The sequence below is a fragment of the Panulirus ornatus genome, chromosome 7 (genome assembly GCF_036320965.1).
Source record: "Panulirus ornatus isolate Po-2019 chromosome 7, ASM3632096v1, whole genome shotgun sequence".
Taxonomy (NCBI): Eukaryota; Metazoa; Arthropoda; class Malacostraca; order Decapoda; family Palinuridae; genus Panulirus; species Panulirus ornatus.
The window spans coordinates 35,089,062-35,113,524 of record NC_092230.1 but is presented as its reverse complement, the minus strand read 5'-3'; the positions used below and the strand labels follow the sequence as shown (position 1 = coordinate 35,113,524).

General features: G+C 41.3%; 1 protein-coding gene across 1 annotated transcript in view; it reads right to left on the bottom strand.

Moving 5' to 3' along the window:
• Window positions 1-18,001, bottom strand: part of LOC139749518 (uronyl 2-sulfotransferase homolog pip-like) — a 67,927-nt gene extending 49,926 nt beyond the window's left edge. Inside the window, exon 1 of the mRNA XM_071663475.1 lies at window positions 17,174-18,001. Coding sequence (XP_071519576.1) covers window positions 17,174-17,193 — 20 coding nt within the window. The 5' untranslated portion in view covers window positions 17,194-18,001. The remainder of the gene's footprint in view (window positions 1-17,173) is intronic.
• Between the last annotated feature and the right edge of the window lie 6,462 nt (window positions 18,002-24,463).

The window sequence follows — 24,463 nt, the reverse complement described above, 5'->3', positions numbered from 1 at the left end:
AGTATTCAGTAGGTGGAGAATGTCCTCTGCACCAGTGAAGGTCTTGAGCAACGTACGGCACATCACTACACCAAACTGAGGGGCCAACATGAGGCAGTGTTCCAGTGTGTACATAACGGTAAGTAAGGCGACTATCATTCGAGATACTGATGTTAAAGTATGATAACTTGTATGTGTTCATTCAGTTACCCTCTCTCTTCTTGGTTCTCGCGGCCTTCCTCTTACTGATAAACAAATTACAATCATAAAGCAGAAGAGATCAGCTTGGTATTTACTTTATAAGTTCTTAACAAAGCAGAAGAGATCAGCTTGGTATTTACTTTATAAGTTCTTAACAAAGCAGAGGAGATCAGCTTGGTATTTACTTTATAAGTTCTTAACTATCACTTGGCCTAAGCTTTTCTTACGGGAGATATAAGAAGAAGACAATAATGTCAGATTCTGAATTCACTGTTGATGCTGTCGTCTGTAGTGCACACACACACACACACACACACACACACACACACACACACACACACACACACAAAAACTAGATGACGTAAAAAAAACTAAGAATGTTGGTCGACGAGTTGTGAAGATGTACCTTCTTAGTATAATGCTAGTGGGGGATGAGGCCGTGGAGGTGGACAATATACAGAACTGTACAACGTTCTGTAATGGTACAAAATTCAGGAAGTGGGGCCCCCACGAGTGTAACATTCCCTCCCTGTACTGTGCAAATAGGTAATCACACACACACACACACACACACACACACACACACACACACACACACACACAAACAGGTTAGAAGTCGATCCTCCCTGACCACACCAGTGTGCTGGGGTCCCGTAGCAGGAACTACCCTGCCCCTTGACCAGACAAGCCCCCCCCCCCCTGGTCCCCTACCCCAAGGGTTCCAACCCACATTCCTGACCTCAGTCATCATGTTCACGACGCGTTGACCCACTGACCCATTACCCACGACCATACATACACTCCCACATTGAGACTGTCACTGTGTAAACAACCGGATCTCAAATGACTGGCGCTAACAGTCGATCATGTTGGTAAATATCTGGAGTTTGTTGACCTCTGGATGGTCAGACATAGAGGGGGGTTTAGCTCCTTACTTGTTCGTCCCAGTTATTTGAATTTACGAATAATCATGGTATCTATCTGTTTACCTGTCTATCTATTTATCACTCTATCTATCTATCTATCTATCTATCTATCTATCTATATATATATATATATATATATATATATATATATATATATATATATATATATATATATATATATCCTGGGGATAGGGGAGAAAGAATACTTCCCACGTATTCCGTGCGTGTCGTAGAAGGCGACTAAAAGGGGAGAGAGCGTGGGGCTGGAAATCCTCCCCTCTCTTTTTTTTTTTTTTTTAAATTTCAAAAAGAAGGAACAGAGAAGGGGGCCAGGTGAGGATATTCCCTCAAAGGCCCAGTCCTCTGTTCTTAAAGCTACCTCGCTAACGCGGGAAATGGCGAATAGTTTGAAAGAAAAAGATACATATAAATATATATATATATATATATATATATATATATATATATATATATATATATATATATATATATAATATATATAAACTACCTTTGTGTTCCAAGTCAATAATGTTTATATCCTTTAAATTCATAACATATTTCACTTTATATCTACAAACTCAGATTTCACCAATAAAAAACTTTCATTGAATCACTTTTTGCACATTCTTCACTCTTATTCAACATACAATTCATTAATTTGCATATAAATTTCATGATTTCTCAAGATGACATCAACAAGAGTAACTAGGAACCTTCCTGTTAGTGTATGTGTCTGATTCAACAGATGATGCATGGATAAAAATGTATGGTTTAACAGTTGGTTTATGTATAACAGTGTATGGATGAACAGAGATAGTATGTTTGGTATAGCATGGCTTAACAGGCTGTGCATGTATGATTGCGTATGGGTCAACATTCAGTGTATGTATGATACTGAACAGTTTAACATAGCGTATGTATGGTTGTGTATGATTGCGAATGGATCAACAGGAATTGTGTATGATTGTGTATGGTACATACATGTACTTAATGTGTATGATATAGAATGTTTCAACAAATAGCAAATATATAATTGAGTGGAGCAATATGTTGTGTGCTCAGCGTAGCATTCACTAGGCGCACCAATCACCAGGCGCATCATTCACCAGGCGCATCAGTCTATCTTAACCATTTCCTATTTCCACCGAAGCTTCGAAGCGTCGGTATAAGATCTGGCAGCAACGTTAAGTGCAAGAGAAGTAAAACACCTCAAAACATTAAGAAATTTCCTGGAAATAATAAAAAGAAGAGACTAACTCACCAACGGACAAAATCCCTAGCACACAAAAGCCAAACTGGAGCGGATAAAATGTATAATGTTATGGCTAGCGTTCCCGCGTCTACATGTAATCATGTTTATACTTCGCTTCAAACTGCTGTATGGTGGTGAGATGTGTGGTATTAAATGTAATATACATGTGATGAAAACATACGTACGAAGACTTTAAGGTTATGCCAGCACTTAATGGAACTGTTGTCTCGATTTTTGTGCCACACTTTCCCTACCACCATTCTCTTTACTCGTCTGTACCTTTAGCAAAGACTTTCAACAACTTCCCGTTTTCTCCCCCTCTGACGCTGGGGAAATTAAATGTCTATTGACTCTCCCACCTGACCTAGCTCTCCCCAGGTCATCGAAGTCTCCAGTGTACCTGCCGACTGACCCTAATACTTACGTCCTCGCCTTACTATGCCTTGTGACCTGGCTTCCCCTGCCCTGGTGACGTCTGGCAACCCCGTCTCCCTACGCAGCATTCACAAATGAATTAACGAATCTTTCTTATATTCATTTCCCTACTTTCACCGTATGTGCTGCCGGAATAAACATTCCCTTACCTTGAATATACAGAAAAGAAATCAAGTCCATATATATATATATATATATATATATATATATATATATATATATATATATATATATATATATATATATATATATATATATATATATATATATATATATTCTTTTTCTTTTCTTTCATACTATTCACCATTTCCCGCAACAGCGAGGTAGCGTTAAGAACAGAGGACTGGGCCTTTGGGGGAATATCCTCACCTGGCCTCCTTCTCTGTTCCTTCTTTTGGAAAATTAAAAAAAAAAAACGAGAGGGGAGGATTTCCAGCCCCCCGCTCCCTTCCCTTTTAGTCGCCTTCTACGACACGCAGGGAATACGTGGGAAGTATTCTTTCTCCCCTATCCCCAGGGATAATATATATATATATATATATATATATATATATATATATATATATATATATATATATATATATATATATATATAGATATAGACAGATAGATAGATATATATATATATATATATATATATATATATATATATATATATATATATATATATAAAGGTATTAAGGAAGTTGTTATTAATAAGACGCGCATATTCCGAGACCTGTACAGTCTGTGCGGTACCCGGCCGGCTGCGTCTGTGAAGGGCGTCATCGCGGTGATGCCCCATCTAACAGGTCAGGTTAACGGGTCAGGGGGAGCTTCCAGCGCACTAAGTCGTGACCTTTTACGGAAGGATGACACGGAGTTGACCTTCCCCCTGGCTGGTGACCCAGTGACCTTGGCTCCACTTGAAGAGTCACCCACCCCAAGACACACACACATACACACACACACACACACACACACCGGCTGCCGCCATCCGCCGAACTCGGTATGTGGCGCCAGTCACAGATATATCTATCAATCTGTTCATCTATTTCTATCTATCTCTGGTCAGGAGTGCGGCTAGACACCATACAGAGTCGAGTCCCTGCAGAAGGAACAAAGAAGGGGGCCAGGTGAGGATATTCCCTCAAAGGCCCAGTCCTCTGTTCTTAACGCGGGAAATGGCGAATAGTATGAACATATATATATATATATATATATATATATATATATATATATATATATATATATATATATATATATATATATATATATATATATATATATATTTATATATATATATATATATATATATATATATATATATATATATATATATATATATATATATATATATATATATATATATATTGCTAACCATAAATGAAGCAGTCTCACACTTCACCAACATCATTAACCAAGTCAAGATAAGCACAAGCCACAAGGACATAGAATAAAGTATAACCCAAACTTTTCTACACAAGTTCCACACTTCACTAAGTAAAGACAGTCACCATCTCAGACACAACCACTCGCCATCAGTTCCCCAAGGTGCGATTCTTTCTCCAACTCTCTTCCCATCCTCCCCACAGCACCTCCCAATACCTTCAGTAAACAACATGAACGTTTGCTTATATGCTGACCACAGACAACAAACATGCAGCTTTACATTACACAACTGGAACAATGGATGAACTAGGAGAGAATGTTTGCATCTCCACACGAGTCCTTAACACTCTTAACCCAACACAGACACGAATCAAACACACATCGTCTACTGGAACGAACAGTCGCTCCCAACACCAAACACAAGACAAGAGCAATAGACAAACCGAATTCCCCTGCTCTGGCAGCATATCTGGATAAGGAAGGAAATAATATAGTATCCTCTACAAACAATTCATCCGCTTCAACTGCAAACCACAAAGAAAAAAAATCAGAAAAATCACTGGCAAGCTAAAAACCACAAACTCTCAACATCTACTAAACGAAAAAAAAAAGAATACACTTAATACAATGCTAACTGGGTATGCTTGGCACTCAGTTCTCTGCAACAGCACTAGTCCCCCCACCCCTTCCCCCATCCAAAGCACTCCATATCTAATCTTAAATCCCCAATAATGGAAGAAAAAACTAATCTTCCTTCAAGAGCTTCTACTCAAAGATTCCCCCCCCCCACCCCAACCCCAAACAAACCCAACATTGACCAAACACAAGCACACCAAAATGACGCGACAAGCATTGGAACAACCACCCTCCCAGCTAACTCTTAAATACGACCCCACCAAACACGACCCCACCAAACACGACCCCACCAAACACGACCCCACCAAACACGACCCCACCAAACATACACCCATGTGACACCACACTATCCGGACAAGTACGAGTCAAACTTTCCCGCCAATGCTCTGGGCATCACCCATCAATACATGGCTACAAGCACCAGTCTGAACACATCCCACGATGCAACTACGTACCAGCGAACACTCGCTCTTCACCTGGCTCACACTCTCCCCAACACACACACACACAGATCACACTACGTTATGACGTATGGACCGTCTGGAGGACATGACCGGTTTCCTGAACCCTGCAGGAACTCCATTAAGATAGTAGGGATTCCTGGACGAAGACGTAAGTATATAGACATCATCCTTTCATGCATATTCGCCATTTTCCGCATTAGCGAAGTAGCGTGAGGAAAAGACGACTGAGCCTCGGAGGGAAAAAATCCTCACTTGGCCGCCTTCTCTATTTCCATCTTTGAAAAAGTACAAACAGGAGGGAGGATCTTCAGCCTCACCTCCTAGCCGTCTTCGTCGCCTTCTACGACATGCAGGGAATACGTGGGCAGGATTCTTTCCTCTCCATCCCTAAGGTTATATATATATATATATATATATATATATATATATATATATATATATATATATATATATATAGCGAAAGACAATGAGGTGGGGAAGGAGGAGTTATATGCAACATAAACATTGTCCTCAATTCACTTATATGTCAACACAATGGCCTCGTTTGCAAGCACACAACTTTACTGGCGAGACCAGACGGTCTTGTACGAAACCTGTTTGTCCGGTGTGTGACCCAGCTGGGTCGGTGTGTGTGTAGGGGGTGGGGTCGGGTCTCATGACAAGAGAGGTTCCTGTCTGGTTGTGGGAGGTGGCACGCAGTGTCTCAAGGACGATGACGTAGGAAATGTATGACCTGAATCCTATATGACCAGGTTGTCTGCTGGAGGAGAGTTATGGTGTGTCTTACATAGATGGAGACAATGATTTAAGACGAAGGTTCCTTCCCGCCCTTATATAACGTCCCTCAATACACCAGAGGGGTAGTAACATGAAGGAAGACCATGTAATACAGACAGAATATAATGAGATGGAAATCTTATGAGGGATGATGAATGGGAGACACAGTCTGGTATCATTACACACGCTGGATGGTCATTATCTGCGGAGGGAACAACAAAACTTATAATCTATAAAGAGAAAAGATGTTTATCAACATCTTTTCACTTCACATCTTAACACTTAACCGTATGACACTCTCAAACTGAAACAATTTCTTTTTTCACTAATAATATGTGTGACCTTATTACAGTCAAACGTAGTTTTTTTTTTTACATATAATTAGCGTCATTAAAGTAATTGTCCCGTTGTGGTCTTGATGTGATAACAACCTTCACTTTGACAGCATCTGGTGGTAAGTAAGTAGTTCCGGTTTCCTAAAGAAAAAAAATATTATCGTTCACAAACCATCTTGTTTTGTTACTTCTTATCTTTATACCGGTATTTCTGGCCATCATACCTGTCTGATGTGAGGAAGATGATGACGTAAATCGTATGGCGGAAGTTATAAAAAAAAAAACTTGGAAAACTTCCACTGGATCTGCTCCGTGGCTTGTGTGTCTTCCTCCAGAGTAATTCATTCTAGATCTTCGGCTCTTTCATCCTAAGCTTCTCTTTTAACAAGCGGCATTGCTTTTGTGTCTCATCTTTGCATGTGTTCTAGTTTTTTTTTCTATGATTTACATTGTTTGATGACGAGAAAGTAAGTGTTGTTTTTAACACAAATTCTGACGAATGGGATGGAGAGGGAGGTATTCTTTCTCTCACTGTGTTGGTGAGGGAAGTACTACGTCTTACCTTGCGTTGTGAGGGAAGTACTGCGTCTTACCTTGCGTTGTGAGGGAAGTACTGCGTCTTACCTTGCGTTGTGAGGGAAGTACTACGTCTTACCTTGCGTTGTGAGGGAAGTACTACGTCTTACCTTGCGTTGTGAGGGAAGTACTGCGTCTTACCTTGCGTTGTGAGGGAAGTACTGCGTCTTACCTTGCGTTGTGAGGGAAGTACTACGTCTTACCTTGCGTTGTGAGGGAAGTACTACGTCTTACCTTGCGTTGTGAGGGAAGTACTGCGTCTTACCTTGCGTTGTGAGGGAAGTACTACGTCTTACCTTGCGTTGTGAGGGAAGTACTACGTCTTACCTTGCGTTGTGAGGGAAGTACTACGTCTTACCTTGCGTTGTGAGGGAAGTACTGCGTCTTACCTTGCGTTGTGAGGGAAGTACTGCGTCTTACCTTGCGTTGTGAGGGAAGTACTACGTCTTACCTTGCGTTGTGAGGGAAGTACTGCGTCTTACCTTGCGTTGTGAGGGAAGTACTACGTCTTACCTTGCGTTGTGAGGGAAGTACTGCGTCTTACCTTGCGTTGTGAGGGAAGTACTACGTCTTACCTTGCGTTGTGAGGGAAGTACTGCGTCTTACCTTGCGTTGTGAGGGAAGTACTGCATCTTACCTTGCGTTGTGAGGGAAGTACTGCATCTTACCTTGCGTTGTGAGGGAAGTACTGCATCTTACCTTGCGTTGTGAGGGAAGTACTGCGTCTTACCTTGCGTTGTGAGGGAAGTACTGCATCTTACCTTGCGTTGTGAGGGAAGTACTGCATCTTACCTTGCGTTGTGAGGGAAGTACTGCGTCTTACCTTGCGTTGTGAGGGAAGTACTGCATCTTACCTTGCGTTGTGAGGGAAGTACTGCATCTTACCTTACGTTGTGAGGGAAGTACTGCGTCTTACCTTGCGTTGTGAGGGAAGTACTACGTCTTACCTTGCGTTGTGAGGGAAGTACTGCGTCTTACCTTGCGTTGTGAGGGAAGTACTGCGTCTTACCTTGCGTTGTGAGGGAAGTACTGCATCTTACCTTGCGTTGTGAGGGAAGTACTGCATCTTACCTTGCGTTGTGAGGGAAGTACTGCGTCTTACCTTGCGTTGTGAGGGAAGTACTACGTCTTACCTTGCGTTGTGAGGGAAGTACTGCGTCTTACCTTGCGTTGTGAGGGAAGTACTGCGTCTTACCTTGCGTTGTGAGGGAAGTACTGCGTCTTACCTTGCGTTGTGAGGGAAGTACTGCGTCTTACCTTGCGTTGTGAGGGAAGTACTGCGTCTTACCTTGCGTTGTGAGGGAAGTACTGCGTCTTACCTTGCGTTGTGAGGGAAGTACTGCGTCTTACCTTGCGTTGTGAGGGAAGTACTGCGTCTTACCTTGCGTTGTGAGGGAAGTACTGCGTCTTACCTTGCGTTGTGAGGGAAGTGCTGCATCTTACCTTGCGTTGTGAGGGAAGTACTGCGTCTTACTTTGCGTTGTGAGGGAAGTACTGCGTCTTACTTTGCGTTGTGAGGGAAGTAATGCATCTTCCGTCGTGTTAGTGAGGGGATAATTTTGTCCTCCATTTTATGGTTCATTTCTCTCGCAATCAAATCTCATTTTCTGTTTGCTTTACTATATTCAAACAGGTATCGCTTTACGTGCAGTAGGTCACTGGTGATGGTCAAATTAAAGATCGTTTTCTTCCTGTGTTTCAGATACTGGATCATCAAGCATTCTTATATTTGTTTAATATTATCATCCAAATGTATTACTCTGTGTCTGTCTCCTTTGAAGTCCAATTGTCATGACTTTGACCCCAGTCCAAACCAGTATGAGTCTCCCTGAGTCACGCGAGCGTCTCTGAGTCATGAGAGAGTCACCGTGAATCATGAGTCTCCCTGAGTCATGAAAGTCTCCCTGAGTCATGAGACTCATCCATCCACCGTCACTCATCCAACTATCATCCCTGTGTAGTCACATCCACTCTGTCCGTAAAATTTCCTATTGGAAGAGTGGGTCACTGACGACTGAATTATGATGGTGGTTCTTGCAGAAGACCCGGGACTAACCCCACCAGACGAGAGGTCCTCACTCTTGTGTTATTGGAACTTTGTCTAAAATCATTTTGGATGAATCTTATATTCCGTCCAGCTCTCCCTGTCATCAAACACAGTGACATGGGAGAACTACAGTAAGGTCCAGGACTGAACAGTTATTAGGACATAACTAAAAGGGGAGGGAGTGGGCGGCTGGAAATCCTCCCCTCTCGTTCTTAGTTTTCCATAAGAAGGAACAGAGAAGGGGGCCAAGTGAGGATATTCCCAAAAAGGCTCAGTCCTCTGTTCTTAACGCTACCTCGCTAACGCGGGAAATGGCGAAAAGCATGAAATATATGATATATACACTGCACCTGCCATTCCCTCAGCTTCGTCAGCAGAAGATAAGTTCCTCCACAAGGCAAGGTGTACACCAAGAGAGAGGAAAACTGAGTTAATCAATGAATAAATGATAATAAACATAAAATAGTTACAAAAGACAATAAGGAATCGAGTGACTGATTTAAGGAAAGGCTCCTGGTAGTGTACCAGCGAGCAGCTACAGAGGTACGCGTGCCATCAAAGTTACAAAGATACATACACTACACAAACCCACGGTCTAATGTAGTCCTATTAAAAGTAGCAGAGTAAGAATAGCGAAGTAGAGGCTCTCTCCCATCCTCCACTCCCTCAGGCAACACGCCGGACGGAAAACACGTAGACAAAAAATACCTTGCAGGATTGATGCAAAGGATGGTCTAGCGTACCACCCACCCGAGGCCCAGAATGGCACAATGTTCAGCCGTTCGACACATGTATGCAGGGAGCGAGTCTCTGTTATGATGGTTTTCCGGGCGAGCGTCTGAGACGGTAAAGCAGCCCTGGGGGTGGAGCAACAGGTGGACCCACCAGAAACGGCGGTGGTGAGACAGGCGACACCGCCCTTAGCTGGTAGCCCTCTACCGGTCATGGCTGGAAGCTGTCGTCGTCACCACGGCCAGCGGGGCCCATAGCTCTGAGTTGAGGTGGGGGTGGATATGGCAATCTAAAGACGGGAGGTAACGGCGTCCACAGTACTCTGGCGTAACGTAACGCCGCGACCATCAATGGTGACACCTGCGCGTCACACCCACACGGAGGGGAAAGAGCAGGGGTTGTGGGTGGAGGTATGGGGAAGGAGAGAGGGAGGGACGGCGGGGAGGAGGAGGGGGAGAGCCTACATGGTGGTAACCCAAGGGGGTCCTCCTCAGTGGGGGATCTATGCTAGGGTCCCCCCTCATACCTGGTACACCAGTCACCAACCTCACCTGCTCCCTCACCAACACCATCACCAACACGACACACGATCATCATCACCAACACGACACACCAACACGACACACCATCACCAACACGACACACGACCGTCATCACCAGCACGACACACGACCATCACCAACACCATCACCAACATGACACACGACCATCATCACCAACACGACACACGACACACCAACACCAACACGACACATGACCATCATCACCAACACGACACATGACCATCATCACCAACACGACACACGACACACCAACACCAACACGACACATGACCATCATCACCAACACGACACATGACCATCATCACCAACACGACACATGACCATCATCACCAACACGACACATGACCATCATCACCAACACGACACACGACACACCAACACCAACACGACACATGACCATCATCACCAACACGACACATGACCATCATCACCAACACGACACACGACACACGACACACCAACACCAACACGACACATGACCATCATCACCAACACGACACACGACCATCATCACCAACACGACACACCAACACCAACATGAGACACGATACTTAGTTAACTATCCAGGTGCCAGAGCCGTACCCACGGGTCACCCTGCCCTGCATACGAGACTCGACAGAGTTCCATGAGAAGCAGTTTACCTCATTCACTACCGCTGTAATTCCAACTTGAACAACTTTCTCTTCACGAGAAAGCTGCTCTCTCTCTCTCTCTCTCTCTCTCTCTCTCTCTCTCTCTCTCTCTCTCTCTCTCTCCTTGCTTGTCCCGTCCTCTGGGCAAGGGCTAGGCGCTCAGCGTCCGACAGACAGGCCACTAACTACTTCCAACAGTTAGTTTCAGCGTTGCCAACTCGTGGGTTGGCTGTTTCGATGTCTGTTCCTGTCCTCCCACACCCAACTCCTATAATCTTTCCACCTTATGGAAGCGAGTATGGCTACGTCTTTTCACTATATATCAACTGACTGCCATATCTCTTTCTTGCATCTCCCCTGATGATGTAATCATTACACGAAAGTGCACTTGGGAACTTATCGTGTTTCATTTTCCTGTGGATTACAAGCATTTTCTAGATCGCTCGCACTACTGTGATTTTTTGCGATATATATATATATATATATATATATATATATATATATATATATATATATATATATATATATATATATATTAGGGGGCTAGGTGAGGATATTTCAAAAAAGGCCCAGTCCTCTGTTCTTAACGCTACCTCGCTAACGCGGGAAATGGCGAATAGTGTAAAAGAAAAAAAAAAAAAAAAAAAAAAAAAAATATATATATATATATATATATATATATATATATATATATATATATATATATATATATATATATATATATATATAATCCATCTTGAACTAGAAAATTAAGTATGAGAAACCTGCCAACATGAATTATGCTATCATTCCAAAATATATTTCAATGAACAACTCTGTCCCTTTCCTGTATTTCTACGATGATCACTTCCCAAGATGCATCAAGAAAGGATGGGACGTAAAAAGTAAACAGTGGAATTAATGTAAACACATAACACAATTACTTCATCTTCGTAACATACAATATATCTAGCCTATGTAAATAAAACACATAATAGCTTCTGTAATGTTCTCTGTGTGCTGAGTTAACTCTCCTTACTGCTTGGTGATCTAACTTTCCTTAGTGTCTAGTAACTCTCCTTACTGCTTGGTGATCTCACTTTCCGTAAAGCCTGGCAACTCTCCTTCCTGCTTGGTGATCTAACTTTCCTTCGTGCCTGCTAACTCTCCTTAGTGCCTGGTGATCTAACTTTCCTTAGTGTCTAGTAACTCTCCTTACTGCCTGCTGATCTAACTTTCCTTAGTGTCTGGTAACTCTCCTAACTGCTTGGTGATCTAAATTTCCTTCGTGCCTGCTAACTCTCCTTATTGCCTGGTGATCTAACTTTCCTTAGTGTCTAGTAACTCTCCGTATTGCTTGGTGATCTCACTTTCCCTAATGCCTGCTAACTCTCCTTACTTCCTGGTGATCTAACTTTCCTTCGTGCCTGCTAACTCTCCTTACTGCCTGCTGATCTAACTTTTCTTAGTGTCTGGCAACTCTCCTAACTGCCTGCTGATCTAACTTTCCTTCGTGCCCAGTGACAACAACTCTCCTCAGCGATCTAACGTTAACTCGACACACTGAGGACGGAATGCTTCTGGCTGCCAGTGGCGGCCACCCAGCGTATGGCAACACTGGCCATACAACTTCCATTGACGCCAACGGCGGAGCTCCAAACCCCCCCTAACCCACCCCCACCAGAGCCACGGGCCAGACGCATGTGGAGAAAACGCCACTTGAAGAGAAAGTCGCTTTTACTAAATCTGGAGGAAAAGTTTAGTATCCACCAGAACCATGTGACTGAACAGTCAGAACCATGTGAGTGAACAGTCAGAACCATGTGACTGAACAGTCAGAACAAAGTGACTGAACAGTTAGAACCATGTGAATGAACAGTCAGAACAAAGTAAAATGAACAGTCAGAGCCATGTGACTGAAGAGTCAGAACCATGTAAAGGAAGTTAAACCCATGGAAGTCAACAGTCAGAGGCATGTGACTGAACAGTCACAATAACCATGTGACTGAACACTCGGAACCATGTGACTGAACAAGCTGTCAAAACCATGTTAATGAACAAACCGGCAGAACCAAGTACTTGAGCAAACCATATGAATGATAAAACCTTTTACACCATTTGAATGAACTTTCTGTAAGAGCCATGTGAATGAACTTTCTGTTAGAGCCATGTGAATGAACTTTCTGTAAGAGCCATGTGAATGAACTTTCTGTTAGAGCCATGTGAATGAACTTTCTGTAAGAGCCATGTGAATGAACTTTCTGTTAGAGCCATGTGAATGAACATTTTGTTAGAGCCATGTGAAAGAACATTGTTAATACCACGTAAATGAACATTCTGTTAATACCATGTGAGTGAACATTCTGTTAATACCATGTGAATGAACATTTTGTTAGAGCCATGTGATTGAATAAGCCATCAGAACCATATGAATTAAAAAACGTTCGAACGTGTGAATGGAAAAAACATAAGAACTATGTGAATGAACAAGTACTTAGAACCATGTGATTGAACGAGCCGTTTGAATCATCTGAATGAAGAAATCGTCAGAACCATTTCAATGGAAAAAAACGCTAAATCCATATGAATAAAAAAGTTAGAACCATGTGAACAGGCCATCCATTCAAACCATATGAATTAACACATCGTTAAAGCCATGCAAATGAACAATGAAAACTTCACTTCCTTTTTAATGAACAAATTTACTTTTGACATTATGAATGCGAGCTGCGAGAACAAAGGAACAGTAAGGTAACAGTGACACTGTAAAAGGAATAGGGAACGTAATGGTTAAAAAGGAACAGAAAATGTAATGGTCAAAACGGAACAGAGACAGTGGAACAGGTACGTACATCCCTGAGATGATGATACAGCACACAGTGAACATGGTGGGCCAGGAACCATATCAAGGAAACAAACAACTTCATCAGCTAAGACGATCTTCGAAACGTATCGGAAATACATTCCATTTGAAACAAATCCACTAAGAGTATAATATTAGGACCGAGGTAAACCACATCCATGATAGGTACAACTTCACCAGCGTTGAGGAGAAAGTAGAGTGGCAGCAAGTCTCCTCCGACCCAAGTTCTTACGGAGGAAGTTGAAGCAGATTCCATGTGGTGATTACCAAGAACGACACCTGACACACTTTTTCACCACAAGACACTACAACATTACCCGGAACACCGCCAGGTTTCGTCTGAGCCAGACAATATGCACCAGTGGCTTACAAGGAATTTGGTTGGTTTGTTGGGTTTAACGAACGGTCAGTGAACCTGTGGCGAAGGCCATTAAACCTGCAACCCTTTCTGCTGTTATACGCTCTTGTTTAATATACCTAAGTTCTCCCATTATGAAATAGTTAAAAAAAATAAAACAAAACAATATATAGCTAAATGGCTGAAGCAGGAATTTTAATCGAAGAGGCAAACAGATGTCCTGACAATATAATAATACATTACTGTAAATTCAACATAATACATGAACTCTTACGTATCAAATTATTTACAGGTAAGTTTACAGTGAACAGTGACTCAGTGATAATGTTTCCCACGGTGCCTATGATCACAAGGTCAGGGCTCCGGTCGTGAAGGTGAACACCAGCAGGACACTGACCCACACACACACACACACAGCGCTACCGTCTGAGGATGGGTAACGGTCGGTCCAACACCAACTGAAATGTTAAATGACCCAGAGGAGGCAACGCAAACCAATTCAAATCAAATCACTGGAATATACTGAAGTTCCAAGGAAGTCGTACAACATGCCGACCCTGCTGCTATCGCACGTCACCTGCCTGCCCGACAGGAACTAGCAATCATCACCAGGTCAGGTCACAGCCAGGTCAGAGCAATAATATAAGATGGCAGATCACGTATGAATTTTTTGTCTTGAGTGACCACATTATCTTCTACCACCTTCGTACATCACAGCGTAGGGCATGTGTGACACTTGTCACGAAGACTAATGTCAAACTCAGGTGACAGTTAACGTGCCCCAGGGCCTGGAAGTATCATGGGTTCAAGGTTTTGCCTACGTGACACCCACGCTAAAATGGCACCATGACTTACTGCTTGGTCTACCACCCGCCGCTGCTCGCCAACTAGGAAGGAGACGCTTAGAGAACACTTTTTTTTTTTTTTTTTTTTACACGTCTGACACGTTCAAGACGACGACGCATCCTTGTCCCACGCTTGTGATGTGGGGATTCCAATGAGACAAGACACCAGCATCCTCCAAGAACACCTCCATTTCATCTCAGATTGTTTACTTTCATACACATGGCCAAAACACGCTTGACCTCATTCTTTACTAACATGGCTGACCGCTGCCTGCCATCCTAGCCCCTTCCGTCTCTCGGGCGCAATGCTCATTTATCAGCGTTGTGGTCCCTCGCCCCCAACCATCTCCCAGCACAAGCAGACACACACACCAAGCCTCATCGGCCACTTTTAGTGACTCGGCGAAGCGAAATTTCGGTTGGTGGGCAACACGTTATCACTAGACTCAGGTGACGACTGAAGACGATGTTGACATCATGTGGGGGAAGTATCATGAAACCTACAGCCACACTAACACCAACGCTTCTTTCCCCAGAAGACGGCAATACAACACCCAGCCAACGCGTTCAACACGCCACAACGACCTCTATAAGCAACTTCGCAACAGCCAAGTGCAAAGCGAAGCAGGAGCCGCGAGGAAGACCCATTATCCAAACAAGGTATAACACTTAAAGCAGTGACAAGCGAAAGCTAACCCCTTTCCCATGTGCGGACCAACTTGGCAATGAGGAACCCGTACTTAAGATCAAAATCATTTTTCCAATATTTACCAACGATTACTACAATTTGACATGACCTCCCACCCATATATATATATATATATATATATATATATATATATATATATATATATATATATATATATACGAATAAAGTGCATATGAACGCGCACTTTCATAGAAAACATAATACCCTCCAACAGCCATTTATATATATATATATATATATATATATATATATATATATATGTATATATATATATATATATATATATATTAGCTTGGATACCCGGCAATGATCGGAATAAAATGGGGGTATATGGTGGCCTCGAAAAGGCCTCAAGAGCCATAGTGTGGTAGCTTAAAACTGCCTTATCCTAAGTACACCAAAATTTCGGGCCTCCAAGTGCTACGGGTCGCCCGTGGAAGAATAACGCACAAACACTTGAAAAGGATATATATATATATACTTTGCTGTTTCCCGCGTTAGCGAGGTAGCGCTAGGAACAGACGCAAGGAAGGTCACATCCGCTGTCATCCATTCTCTAGCTGTCATATGTAATGCATGGAAACCACAGCTCCTTATCCACTTCCAGGCCCCACATACCTTACCATAGTTAATACCGGATGCTTCACGTGCCCTGGTTCAGTTGTCAGCTAGAGAATGAATAAGCGGATGTGCCTCTTCGTCTCTTCTTGGCGATAGCGCAGAAACGGCGATTAAATATGAAAAAAGTATATTCTCTCTCTCTCTCTCTCTCTCTCTCTCTCTCTCTCTCTCTCTCTCTCTCTCTCTCTGTGTATATAAATATATATATATATATATATATATATATATATACTAAAGGAAACGTACCAAGTAGTATGTTTCGGAAGGCTTCAAGCTACACAATTTATCACATAGGCTAATCACAAAGTATATTAGAAATCTTCACTTCAGTTGAACACTAGCATTACTCAGATCTTTCAAAATTTAAAGATTTACGCACAGCTGTTCAAGGACACCATGTCAGAATAAGACAAGATTACATGAAAGTGTTTACTAATTACAACAGCTTTTTATCGGTTTAAAACGTTCTTCCTTAGGCTACCCCGGTGCGGGAGTTCACTCTTGAACAATATAACTAAGATAAATATTCTATAGGACGAGGTAACAACCGTTACCTTGTTAATGTGACCCAAGAGCTCAGATAGAAATGACGGTCCTATCTACTACGCCTATTACCGCACATGACCCCCTAATGTGATCATAATCTTTTATCCAGTCATCCAAACTTTGACAACAATTTTCCTAACCAAAATTTGCATCATAACTACCATCATCCACCAAAATCATTCCTCCGCCATCATCCTACCCTTGCTAAACATCCCCACACTACCAGACTGTTCAGTAAACAACGTATCATACCTCGAACTACAATATACAGCTGCCCAGCGACTATACCTACTTCTACAATCTACAATAACTAATTAAGTTCTCACCTTAAGTTACGTAGCTTCATGACGAGTTACTGGAGACCAGTAGAACATGCGGCACAGCAGTGAGAAATCTTGGATGTTCTACTGTTTTTGCGTGTGTTCTTTAATGTTTTCCAACTAATGTTGTTCTTTAAATTAGGTGTTTTACAAAATGCTATTGTTCGAAGTGTCCTTTTTTTGCTGTTCTTATACGTATTTGTCTTTAGCTGTTCTCCCGCGTATTTTTTAACTATTTCTTAAAGCAGTTCACTAAAACTTATCATAAGTCACTTATAATCGTGAAAACAGTTCTGAGCTTCTTGCGAATTCCAGTTTATAAGTTTTGAACTTCCTGTCAGGTTTCCATAACGTTTAACTGTTAGAACTTCCTATCAGAAACCCTCAAACTTGCAGTATTCTGAAGCCCCAGTCGCGTGCCCGCAAGCTTGAATGATCTTGAACTTCCTCTCGAGCTTGATCCGTTTGAAACTTCCGGCTCCTGGAGCCTGGAAACTTTTGAACTTCCTACCTCGTTCCCATGAACTTGAATTGTGAACGCTATAAGATTTCCGTTAACCTGAAACACTGAACTTTCTTGGAAGTGTCTACTGGCGTGAGCAATCCTGACCTTACAATCGCATTCCCATGAGCTTTATCTGTCATGAACTACTCATTCTAGCCTGCTTGTGATAGGCAGTCGACAAAACGAGATACGCATTTGAGAGATGTGTTTCAATTCTCTTCATGCAACGTGGCAAACGAATCACACACCAAAAGAGTAATGAAAAAAAAAAAAGGCGTGTTGTTCACAGAGCCCCTGGTGCAACGTCCGCCTCCCTTCACCATCCAAATATGACTGGCTCAGAGGCTCATCTCTAAACACGGTAACAGTGTTTCTCGCTGCGGTTGTAGGTCACTAGTACCTCTCTCATCATTTTTTGTTACCTTGGAAGTACTATGCCGCGGTTAACAATATTCATGTAATCAGTTACTTAGAAAAGTCAATAGGCTGATGTATGCGGTGACTGCCGTAAACAAGCGTTAACTATGGCAAAGCACTAAAACAAATGAATATCTGGTACCACGCAAACACAAGGATATATATTGATTTCTTAATTGAAATCAATTAAACCTCATACAACGTCCGTAAAACCACAGGTGATAGTTTAACAAGACCGCGAAAATCTCACGCCGATGAAGCATACCTGGCGGGTCGGTGTAGGGCTCCTAACGGGACTCTGCCGTAACCAGTTTGTGGCTTATTTTTCTCTGCGCTTTTAAGACAAATGCTTAAATCTCTTTTTGTTATCAGTTTACATCAATATAAAATATTCTAACTGTTCTTGTCATGAAGAAAGTTAGGAGGAAATATGAAAGTTATTTATATATTTACTCTGCCAGAACTGCAGAGTTGCCAACGAGCAATTCTCAAGTTACCATATTCATCACCAGCTTTAGTTATTTACTCTGGGAAAATGTAAGTTTGTAAAACGACTTACGTATGATTAAATCATTTAACAGAATCTGCAGACAAGAGTCTGCGTAATATCAAACCTTAACGAGCAGACAATAGCTTACTGACCTCAGTAATCCCGAATGTTTACTATTCAATATAACTCCTGTAAGCAAACAAATAATCAACTAGCCATTATATAATAAAATAAATGACTCCAGCTAAAGTTTACCGGTCAATATATCAATCTATATTCCGTTGAAGAATGTCATAGAATCGAAACTAAGGGAGACATCATCTCTTTAGTAAATGCAAATTCCCTCGATCAGTATCAGCAACATATAGTATCAATATCAGCAAGATAAGTATCAATATCAGCAACATACAGTATCAATATCAGCAACATACGCACAGTCATACAGTCTGCGTGAGAAGCAATTGATGGGGCTTGGATGATGAGAGATGCTTATTACTATTTTTCTTGATATCCAAACATGCGTACATGATCTATAACCAATTCATTTCCGTTCATTTTGATTATAAGACAATATAGAAACCCGTAGAAGAACTAAGGGAACATACTGTGAGGGAATAATAGATGATCCTTCCCTGTAGTCATAATACATCGGCCACCGGGAATAGGGGATTGAAAGCAGAAATCTATAATTTGCGCAGCACAAATACTAATGATTATGACAACAGCACTTGACTATAAATTCTCGTACTGCTGGAAACATCATTAGGTGCTGAGAAAAAATTGTATTTTACATTATCATTACAAGTGTAAAATACTTTCTTTTAAGTTGTATTGCAATTTTGACCTTTTGGGGGGGTGGGGGGGGGGGTCAAATTCCCTGCATTGTTTCCTAGCTTTCTTTTGCAAATAAATTTGCCTCAGAACCTTCATATATCTCCTATTCTTCATCTTGAATACGATCCTCGGGAAGAAACATTTCTTAGGAGAAAATGGGTCATGTAATCAAAATGGTAATGATGAGAGTTTTTAAAACGTTCATTGAGTATAATATGAAAGTCTCTCATACTTGAAATGATAATGTAAAAAAATCATGATGCTTTCTCAAGCCGACTTTTTCTACTTAAATATAAAGCGAATTCTCATGGAAGTTTTAAATCTTCTAATCACTTAAATACCTAATTACAGAACTTATTGGCCCGTTAATTATATTTTTTCTCTAGGATCACATTCATCATGAATATATATTCCTCTGAAGATGCGAAGAACATCTAGTTTCCAAAGAAAAATGAGGAAAAAATTGCCGGGTGATTTTTAGACAAAAGAAGTTCTTGCTGCAACATTGAAATACAAAAAAGTGAGTCTTCTGCACTTGAAACGATAATTCGAAAAGCGTCATTGAACTATATCGCGATGAAAGTCTTCTACACCCGAAATGACAATGTAAAATAAATCATAATGCTTGCTCTGGGTGGGAAACATCAATGAAGCGAATTCTCATGCAAATTTTAAATCCTCATGAAATAAATGCTTAATTGCAGGATTTAATGGCTCCTACAATATTTCAATCCCTGGACCATATTCATCATGAAGAATTTGTGTAATACTGAGATTTTGGAGTAAAACTGTTTTCTAAGAATAATAGCAAATAATACTTCAGGGTACTTTGTAGATGGGGTAAGGCTTTGCTTCAGAATGGAAATATAATGAAAGTCTTCTGTACTTGAAATGATATTGTAGAATGTCATAATGCTTCCTCTTGCCCACACATGCCAAATAAATTTGAAGAGAATTCCCATGATCTTATTAATTCTGTAATCACTCGAATGTTTAATTATAGGGTTCAGTGTTCCACAAAATATTTCCACCCCAGAATCGTGTTCAGCATGAAAGATTTTGAATAATTATATTTTTCAAGAGAAAAGAATGGTTTGATAATTGGAATATAACATAATAAAAGTGGTTATTCTTGAAATGATAAAGTAAATATATCATGACTCTTCCTCTGGCCAACAGATACTAAGCACTTATGTAAATTCTCATTTTATTTTAATCATGAAAATATTTGAATGCTTAATTACAGGATTCTCAGGGCTCCAGACAATATTGCAACCCCAGAATAGTCATCAGCATGAAAAGTAGGTGAAGAAACAAATGATTTTTAAATATAATAAACACTGCATGTAATAAATAGTACAGGGTATTCTCAGGCTAAAATTTTTTTCATCAAATTTGAAATATCAAATACTGAAAGGTTTCTATACTTGAGATAGTAATGTAATCAACCTTAGTTATGATATCTCATTATTCTTTCTCTGTCTGGCAAATACCTAAAATCATGAAGTGAATAATCACATAGTATCTTAAACATTTACTAATTCAAACGCTTTCATACATGACTAAAATGACTCTCAAACAATACTTGAACCCCAGATACGTAATCAGCTCAAAAAATAAGCCCATTAGAGGTTTAGAACCAATTCTATTTTCCAAAAGTCTCAAATTTGAAATATAACAATGAAAGTCTTTTAAACTTGAAATAATAAAGTAATATCCCTTCCCATCTTGGTTACATCCATACACATTCAGACATCCCTGCCTGAGCCTTTGGGGAGGATGAGCACTCTTCCCCTGGTTGCTTCTTCTGTTCAAACTTATAAAAATCTAAATGCAAGGAGAGGGTTTTCAGCCACCTGCTTCCACCCCTCTTAGTTGCCTTCTATGGTGTGTAGGGAATAAAATGGATGCATTCTTTATTGCTTATACAGTATCCATAATTCTATCTGTCTACCTATCTGTATCTCTGACTCCCATTCCCTTCCAGGAACTCCTATCAAGGAAAAAGTCTCCGCTCATTCCAGTTCTTACAGGCTTCCCTTGCATACACCAATCCATGCATTCTTCCACCTTTTCTCTCCCAGTACTCTTCCACTCTATCATCCTATGTCACAGGTGGTCTTCCTCTCACACCAACCTCTTAATTCATGGTATCATATACTTTCCTTTCCCGCATCAGCGAGGTAGCATTAAGAACAGAGGACTGGGCCTCTGAGGAAACATCCTCACCCGGCCCCCTTCTCTGTTCCTTCCTTTGGAAAATAAAAAAAAAAAGAGGGGAGAATTTCCAGCCCCCCGCTCCCTTTCCTTTTAGTCGCCTTCTACGACACGCAGGAAATATGTGGGAAGTATTCTTTCTCCCCTATCCCCAAGGATAAATTGTACTAATAATATCATCATTATTATTGCCAGTAATTGTTGATATCAATGATATTTTTTTCTGCTTTTATAGTAATAATATTCAGTAAAATAAGCAACCTTCATTTCATACAAATATAGAGAGGTAATGCAGTATATATACATATATTTTATATCTATTATACTTTGTTGCTGTCTCCCGCGTTGGCGAGGTAGCGCAAGTAAACAGACGAAAGAATGGCCCATCCCACCCACATACACATGTATATACATACACGTCCACAAATGCACATATACATACCTGTACATCTCAATGTATACATATATATACACACACAGACATATACATATATACATCTGTACATAATTCATACTGTCTGCCCTTCTTTTTTTTTCTTAATTTTCCAAAAGAAGGAACAGAGAAGGGGGCCAGGTGAGGATAATCCCTCAAAGGCCCAGTCCTCTGTTCTTAACGCTACCTTGCTAATGCGGGAAATGGCGAATAGTATGAAAGAAAGATATATATATATATATATATATATATATATATATATATATATATATATATATATATATATATATATATATATATATATTCCTGGGGATAGGGGAGAAAGAATACTTCCCACGTATTTCCTGCGTGTCGTAGAAGGCGACTAAAAGGGAAGGGAGCAGGGGGGGGCTGGAAATCCTCCCCTCTCTCTTTCTTTTTTTCTTTTTTTTTTTCTCCAAAGGAAGGAAGAGAGAAGGGGGCTGGATGAGGATGTTTCCTCAGAGACCCAGTCCTCTGTTCTTAACGCTACCTCGCTGACGCGGGAAATGGCGAATAGTATGAAAGAAAGATATATATAGATATTTTATTTATTTTATTTTGCTTTGTCGCTGTCTCCCGCGTTTGCGAGGTAGCGCAAGGAAACAGACGAAAGAAATGGCCCAACCCACCCCATACACATGTATATACATACACGTCCACACACGCAAATATACATACCTACACAGCTTTCCATGGTTTACCCCAGACGCTTCACATGCCTTGCTTCAATCCACTGACAGCACGTCAACCCCTGTATACCACATGACTCCAATTCACTCTATTTCTTGCCCTCCTTTCACCCTCCTGCATGTTCAGGCCCCGATCACACAAAATCTTTTTCACTCCATCTTTCCACCTCCAATTTGGTCTCCCTCTTCTCCTCGTTCCCTCCACCTCCGACACATATATCCTCTTGGTCAATCTCTCCTCACTCATTCTCTCCATGTGCCCAAACCATTTCAAAACACCCTCTTCTGCTCTCTCAACCACGCTCTTTTTATTTCCACACATCTCTCTCACCCTTACGTTACTTACTCGATCAAACCACCTCACACCACACATTGTCCTCAAACATCTCATTTCCAGCACATCCATCCTCCTGCGCACATCTCTATCCATAGCCCACGCCTCGCAACCATACAACATTGTTGGAACCACTATTCCCTCAAACATACCCATTTTTGCTTTCCGAGATAATGTTCTCGACTTCCACACATTTTTCAAGGCTCCCAAAATTTTCGCCCCCTCCCCCACCCTATGATCCACTTCCGCTTCCATGGTTCCATCCGCTGACAGATCCACTCCCAGATATCTAAAACACTTCACTTCCTCCAGTTTTTCTCCATTCAAACTCACCTCCCAATTGACTTGACCCTCACCCCTACTGTACCTAATAACCTTGCTCTTATTCACATTTACTCTCAACTTTCTTCTTCCACACACTTTACCAAACTCAGTCACCAGCTTCTGCAGTTTCTCACATGAATCAGCCACCAGCGCTGTATCATCAGCGAACAACAACTGACTCACTTCCCAAGCTCTCTCATCCCCAACAGACTTCATACTTGCCCCTCTTTCCAGGACTCTTGCATTTACCTCCCTTACAACCCCATCCATAAACAAATTAAACAACCATGGAGACATCACACACCCCTGCCGCAAACCTACATTCACTGAGAACCAATCACTTTCCTCTCTTCCTACACGTACACATGCCTTACATCCTCGATAAAAACTTTTCACTGCTTCTAACAACTTGCCTCCCACACCATATATTCTTAATACCTTCCACAGAGCATCTCTATCAACTCTATCATATGCCTTCTCCAGATCCATAAATGCTACATACAAATCCATTTGCTTTTCTAAGTATTTCTCACATACATTCTTCAAAGCAAACACCTGATCCACACATCCTCTACCACTTCTGAAACCGCACTGCTCTTCCCCAATCTGATGCTCTGTACATGCCTTCACCCTCTCAATCAATACCCTCCCATATAATTTACCAGGAATACTCAACAAACTTATACCTCTGTAATTTGAGCACTCACTCTTATCCCCTTTGCCTTTGTACAATGGCACTATGCACGCATTCCGCCAATCCTCAGGCACCTCACCATGAGTCATACATACATTAAATAACCTTACCAACCAGTCAACAATACAGTCACCCCCTTTCTTAATAAATTCCACTGCAATACCATCCAAACCTGCTGCCTTGCCGGCTTTCATCTTCCGCAAAGCTTTTACTACCTCTTCTCTGTTTACCAAATCATTTTCCCTAACCCTCTCACTTTGCACACCACCTCGACCAAAACACCCTATATCTGCCACTCTATCATCAGACACATTCAACAAACCTTCAAAATACTCATT